Source organism: Panulirus ornatus, chromosome 55, assembly GCF_036320965.1.
Source record: "Panulirus ornatus isolate Po-2019 chromosome 55, ASM3632096v1, whole genome shotgun sequence".
NCBI classification, from domain to species: domain Eukaryota; kingdom Metazoa; phylum Arthropoda; class Malacostraca; order Decapoda; family Palinuridae; genus Panulirus; species Panulirus ornatus.
Window position 1 is genome coordinate 12624971 of NC_092278.1, and position 7500 is coordinate 12632470.

At 40.8% G+C, this 7500-nt stretch overlaps 1 protein-coding gene across 1 annotated transcript in view; it reads left to right on the plus strand.

Annotated features, from left to right (window-relative positions):
- LOC139765732 (uncharacterized) overlaps positions 1-7500 on the plus strand; it is a 556217-nt gene that overhangs the window by 313815 nt on the left and 234902 nt on the right. The window contains exon 22 of the mRNA XM_071693548.1: positions 6068-6182. Within this exon, the coding sequence (XP_071549649.1) occupies positions 6068-6182 (115 nt within the window). The remainder of the gene's footprint in view (positions 1-6067; positions 6183-7500) is intronic.

The window sequence follows — 7500 nt, forward strand, 5'->3', positions numbered from 1 at the left end:
GCTCCCAAAATTTTCGCCCCCTCCCCCACCCTATGATCCACTTCCGCTTCCATGGTTCCATCCGCTGACAGATCCACTCCCAGATATCTAAAACACTTCACTTCCTTCAGTTTTTCTCCATTCAAACTCACCTCCCAATTGACTTGACCCTCAACCCTACTGTACCTAATAACCTTGCTCTTATTCACATTTACTCTTAACTTTCTTCTTCCACACACTTTACCAAACTCCGTCACCAGCTTCTGCAGTTTCTCACATGAATCCGCCACCAGCGCTGTATCATCAGCGAACAACAACTGACTCACTTCCCAAGCTCTCTCATCCCCAACAGACTTCATACTTGCCCCTCTTTCCAAGACTCTTGCATTTACCTCCCTAACAACCCCGTCCATAAACAAATTAAACAACCATGGAGACATCACACACCCCTGCCGCAAACCTACATTCACTGAGAACCAATCACTTTCCTCTCTTCCTACACGTACACATGCCTTACATCCTCGATAAAAACTTTTCACTGCTTCTAACATATATATATATATATATATATATATATATATATATATATATATATATATATATATATATATATATATATATATATATATATATATATATATATATATATATATATATACATATATATATATATATATATATATATATATATATATATATATATATATATATATATATATATATATATATATATATATATATATATATATATATATATATATATATACATACGAATAAAGTGCATATGCTTGTATGTTTTATCAAAAGGAATGGAGAGAAAATGTGGGCTCCAATGGTGTTTGTAGACCTGATTCCCAAAGGTAGAAAGATGATAGCAGGAGAAGGAAAGACGTATGAAAGAAGACTCTTGCAAACCATATATGTTTGAAGGAAAGGAAGTGGCATCATGATGGTTAAGTCTTGAGTGGTCTCTCACCTCACAGCAAGTCGTGTCCATGACGTCGTGGCTGAGACACATACAAACAGCCCACAAAAAGTGGCGAAAATAGTACCTGTAGAACTGAGAGAGAGAGAATAGCGACATCGCGGAGAACAGAAAGAGACGGCTGAAGAGAAATGACGCCAAGAGAATTAATGAATCACAAGGGTTTTGATTCTACTCGGGTCGAAAGACAGCTGGAGGAAGAAGCACTCCAGTTAATAGGAACAGCACTCCCTATTCTAACGTTTCTCTCACCAAACGCAAAGTAATCTTCAAATCGCAGTTGACGACAACCCAGTCAGTTTTCTCTCCTCCCTCCTCTACCCTTACACTGCTTTCTACAATCTCCTTCAGTGTACTCCGTTCTCTTTGTATTGAGGTCTTAATGCTCTCAATCCATCATATCCTATGATGTCTTGCTGAACGTCTTCTTTCAGGGTTCCAGATGAAATATCTCGTGGCACACCTCATGTCTCCAGTTCTTTGTACATGGCCCTACCAACTTAGTTTTCTCTTATCAATTTTTTCTGATACAGACATAACATTCACATTATCTCTTATCTTGGTTATCTTTACCACCTCATCCATTCTTGTAGCATTTCTGATCAGCTTCATTTCCCTCATTTGGTTGATCTGTGAACTTGTCATTACTTATGAACGACCATACAGCTTATCCACATTGCAAAGTGTGTCTTGGGATATAACATTGTTCTATATTGCTATGCTATATCTATATTTTTCACTATAGTGTTTAACATACTTAAGTAGGCTTTGTATTTGCCAATTCTATTCTGTATATCTATACCCGGCAGAGCATCACCAGTAGAGGGTAGTTGTGGAAGCTAGAGTGACTCACTTGTAGAAGCTGGTGGACTTTGCACATGTCGTCCTCTTCCACTGTTTCTAGTCATCTTCATCACTTGCCTTTTACTTTCACTCATCTTCATAAAGATTCTGTACAAAGATTCTGACGACACACTCACTGCATTGCGTGAGTTTATCCATCACTGATCTTCATACCATTTGTGTTCACAGAGACCTACCTAACCACTGCATTGCGTGAGTTTATCCATCACTGACCTTCATACCATTTGTGTTCACAGAGACCTAACCTAACCACTGCATTGCGTCAGTTTATCCATCACTGATCTTCATACCATTTGTGTTCACGGAGACCTAACCTAACCACTGCATTGCGTGATTTTATCTATCACTGATCTTCATACCATTTGTGTTCACAGAGACCTAACCTAACCACTGCATTTGGTAAGTCTGTCTCGTTCACATCTACAATAGATCCGTCATCAGCACATGCCAGTGTTGTGCGTCTTTCTCTTGGAGATTTATTCATGGTATGATTTATACAAGAGGGATCAGTTCTCCTTCTTGTCTGACTTCGGTTTTTACACCGCCAGTATCCCTGTTCTTGACTCTACATTCGGGATGATGGTATAGACTTTTCATCACTCTTCTTCATTTTTCATCTATTTCAGAATGATACTTCTTATATTATCCCAAAAAGTTCGCTTCCATTAATTCTGTCGAAAGTCTTATCCTAAATCTAGAGATACAAGACACATCATCTTCATCCATTTCTCCAATATAATCTTAAGGATAAAAAGGAAATCGTTAGTTTCTCTATTGGATTGAAAATCATGTTTCCAATATCCTAGCTTTATCTTCTGCCTTTGTGCTTAATCTGTGATCTATCATTCGCCCACACATCTTTCAAAAATGGGCTGACTGATGATTCAATATTGGCAATTGTGGTTTCCTCTTTTCTTATAGATTGGACAAGTATTAATTTTTGACCACTGTGATGGTCTCTCTTCCTGTTTCCATGTTGTGTTGTATATATGTTTTTTTGTTTTTGTCTTAATTATGATTATGAGATTTCATCATCATCTGATGCTCTTCTGTTTTTCATCTCCATGATATCTCATTCCATTTCGGAACTTTCTTAGATTACTTCATCCAGTATTCACCAGTATTTTCGCTTTGTCTCACACCCAACAGATCATATTTTCCATCAGCAGGTTAATTATTCTAGAAATCATCTTTGTTTCCGACACTTATTGTTTCAATCACACTTTGTATGACCAATATCTCTTGTCACAATATTTTTCCGATACTTTACGGTATCAAAGATTTCTTGGAGAGTATTATGGAGGTTTTCTGATTCACTTGTAGATTTTTCTTGCTCTGTGTGTGTGTGTGTGTGTGTGTGTGTGTGTGTGTGTGTGTAGAGGGGTCAGGTGGGGGGGGAGGGGAGGGGGGGTTAAGGTTATACTTGGTAAGGCTCAATGTTGCAGAACTTAAACTTCTTGATATGGTCATTACTCGCTCACTTCTGTAGTTTGCATCATCAGTTCTTGCAGGTAACTTTAGTGTCAACATGAGACCAACTCCATGTTGACCAAAATCAGGGATTTTGTGTAAGACATTACAGTCTTAGTCCACGTCTTTCAAGGTTCCAGGATGTCTAAGTCTTCATGTTTCTTAATTTCTAATCAGTTTTTCCTCTTTTCTTCTCATTGTTGACACATTGGCTGCAGCTGTCCAAATGCTGTTTTGGTTCTGTAGTCCAAATTCTTGACCGTGCCCACGCCACCTGATCATCTGCCTCATCATTGTGCTCCCAGGTTTTGTTTGCGCTTCTTGTGTATCCAGCAGTGGTTTACTGGGGCTATTCTGGTTACCCAGAGTACTTCTAAGTGCCTTCTAGTTATCCATAGTCCTCTTACTGTAATAGGACTCCCCATAACAGGTTCCAAGGAAGGCAATTTAGTCGGATTAAGCTCCACATATAGTCCCTTGTCCTGGCTAATTAAGCTCCACATATAGTCCCTTGTCCTGGCTAATTAAGGCTCCTGAGTTGCTCACACTATAAATACGAACGACAGCTTTTCAAAAACACACAGCTTTTGGTGAGCCCACTTTGTGATGTTGAACATTTGGGGTTTACGCAGTAGAGTGGAAGATATTGTTATACCTAATATACCGATGTCGTTACAATGCTGAACAGTGCTGTTTCGAATTTGAACATAATGAAACGCGTGGTAGATAAGAATATAAGAGAAAAGCAGATATCTACCATTATCAGATTCAGCGAAATAATTACCTCCTGATTTCGAGGTGCTGCATGATAAGTTTGAAGTGACAGTGGATATATATTTAGAACAAGACAGATAGCGATCACTAGACGAATGACAGGAGGGAAGTGAGGTGAGGTACGTAAAGTGGAGTCATCTTAAGTGCGAACAGTGTCGGAAGTAGAAGAGAGATGATCATTTATTGCAAGAGGAGAGAGGGTAGGTTATAGGACAGAAACCTTAGGAACGCCACTCATACTGAGAGAGGAAGGGGGACTGTCTCTTCGTCAGCGACTACTACGATAGAACGGCCAGAGAGAATCTATGTATTAGGCAACAAAGAGAAGCAGAAAAACCAAAGGAAGGAAATTTAGAAAGCAAAGACTTATACCACACCCTGTCAGATGCCTTAGTGATGCCAAGGGCTACGACAAAAGTTTCCCCAATATCCCTTAAGAAGGAGGACCAGAGATGAGTCACGTAGGAGAGAAGATCTCCAGTACACCTTGCAATGTGGAATCCACACGATCATATGAAAGACGTGAGTGGGATTTTTCTAAGTATCTGAGAAAGTAAGAGTTTTGGAAGGGTTCAAGGACTTTGGAGATAGCTGAAGCTTGAGTAATAGGGCGCTAGGTGGAGGGGTTGGAAAGATCTTTTTTTCCTAGAGATGGGCTGCACCAAGGCGTGCTTCCGAGAGAGACAGAGTGTTTGGGTTTTTAGATACAGGTGAAAACAGTGAACAAACATCAGAGCTCAGAGACAGTCCTATGGAGTTTGAGGAGGTGTACCATCTAGGCTATGCGTCTTGAACACTTGGAGCTGGAAGGGAACTCAGAGTATATTGAGGTGAGGAGGTTATAGGAGATGGCATGGATTCAGTTGGAGGAGACAAGGACAGAGGATTAGATGCAGAACCGTCCATAGTCGAATTATAAGAAATTAAGGTGCCAAAAATAACAGCTTAATCGGTTGGAGAGAAATCTATGCATCGATCAGGACGAAGAGTGAAGATAAGTTGAAGTACAGAAATTCTTGGATATATTTTTGGTTAAGGAACGGGAAGATTTGTCAATAGAAAAAAAAAAGGAAGTCAGAATAACACTCTTTTTCTTAACGGTAGACCTAACCACGAAGACCATCTTTGCAGTGATCCCGACCGAAAATGAAAACAGAATGAAGATCAGGGGAAGGGAAGAGTTTCATGGCCCGGTACACTTTACCTCTGATGCGACAGACACATGAAAAAAAAAAAAGATCAATGACCTGGGCGGAGAGAAAGAATTAGTTATAGCTAGGATGTAGGACTCAGTATAGACGAACCCTCTCTTTATACGTTCAGCACAACACTGGACATCCTCACCAGAGAAAGTCCAGAAAAGAGCCGGACAAGGATGACCATTGAGCTCCTCCGAGGTGCCAAAGCTAACGTTTCGAAGGGAGTGGGTAGACGATGGGCCCGCCAAGTTATGAAAGATAGAAATGAGTTTGTGGTTGGAGGATTCTAAGGTGGAAGAAACGAGAGGTCGAGTGTGTTGGAGGAGAGATCATGGCGGCCGGAACTGGTGTCGGCTGTTTGATTATCTGTTCCAGATCGTTCAGTAGAGGAACAGAAAATGACTCGACTCCGCCAGGATCATCCCGGGTAGAGCATAATCGATCCTTATGGTGTAGATTGATTTTAAAAATGAGAAATACTTTAAACGCACAAACAAGAGGGAAACCCAGTTATGGATATCATTTAGTACATTTAAAGGCCAGGCTGATTATATGTAACACAGACGTTAAGACTGGACCTTGAATGATATGAAATAAATCTCATATTGGACTGTAGAGGAAAGAAGGCTGGAATAGCCAGTGGATATGTGGTGAGAGAATATGTAGGAGTTCAAGGGCCTTGATTTGAAATTGTTGTTCGTCTTGAATAGTTTGCATTGCATGTTCGTCTGCATGTTGTGTACATGTGCACCTGTACAGTTGGTATAGTTATACTGACAGATCCTCTTTACTGCAGCCTTCATCTGTTCGGCGTCGGCTCCCAGCTGTGAGTGTAAGGATATAAGCATCAGCTGCGAGGGTCGTGGATTGACCCATCTACCCCAGGATATAGAACTGCAGATATCCCGCTTGTGAGTACTATTTGTTTGTGGGATTACCCGTTGTTTGTGTGTTACGTGGGAGAGAGTTTTACACTCGTGTTGCCTCGTCTTTTATCCCGTATTCGCCGTGTTTTTACACCTATGTATGCATGTACACACACACACACACACACACACACACACACACACACACACACACACTCCCGCCTAATCCAGGTACTCACTCATCGATGGGAGAATGAACAACTTGGTTGAGTGTTGGACAACTGCCATACCGAGGATTCGAATTCATGCGGACCCGACGACTCTATGTTGGCCCTTGCTGATTCATGGTCAGTAGCGCTAACCACTTCAGGGATGGATTGATGTTCCACCACTGGAGGTTTATCTGACGATCTTTTTTCTTTGTCAGGGATGCATTTCATGTCCTACAAGTCTTGGTGATGGTGTGCATTCTATTTGTTAGGATTCTTGTGTATGTCCTTCAGCCCTTCATCTTCAAGTTGTTCCACTTGATGTTTCTCAAGGCGAGGTCACCTGGGTATACACCTCCAATGCGGATCTGTATCGTTATCGTTTCTTATGAGAAAGAAGGCAATACGTGTTGGGCAACAACACAGCGTCTGGGTATCGGGAGAGATTGTAACGTCGACCCTATCACCTGCCCCTCACTGGCCCAAAGTGCTACAGTCTTTACATATTGGTTGCCAACATTAATTCTCGCACTCTCTTCACCTCACACACAATATTTGACAAAACATTACTTACACAATTTCTTGATCAGTATATTCGTTTCCCTTTGGTTTGTTCAACAAGATTTACCATGACTGACAAATCTATAATTTTCTGGTGCCAAATTGGACCTGCGACACAAGTCGAAGGGAATTAATCTCCTCCTTGGAGAACACCATGTGTCTGCCTCTTCCCCTGATCATCTTCTCTCAAACCTAACAAGTCCGAGGCTGCTTCCCCTCTGCACCATCAGATCTCCTGCTATTGTCTCTAACTTAACAACATTTATCAAGCCTTCCGAGCGTAGGTATTTGTGCCATCATGTAATACAATTACTCCTACTGCTCATCTCGTGCATCTGGAATCTCCTTGCTCTGAAAGACGTCTGTCGAAAATTTTCTGTACTCTGTATAACTTTGTATGCTTCGTACATTGCTCCACTTTAAAGGTGTACAAAAGCAAGACAAAGAAATCCGAACAACAAACCACTGGGTTATACTAAGACTATTTGTCGTAGTGGAAGATATCAGAAACTAGTACATTAGTGCGTAAAGTGCAGAAAAACATACAGATGATTCAGGAAAAATTTACAAACTGTTTATGTGACGAAGGAGGC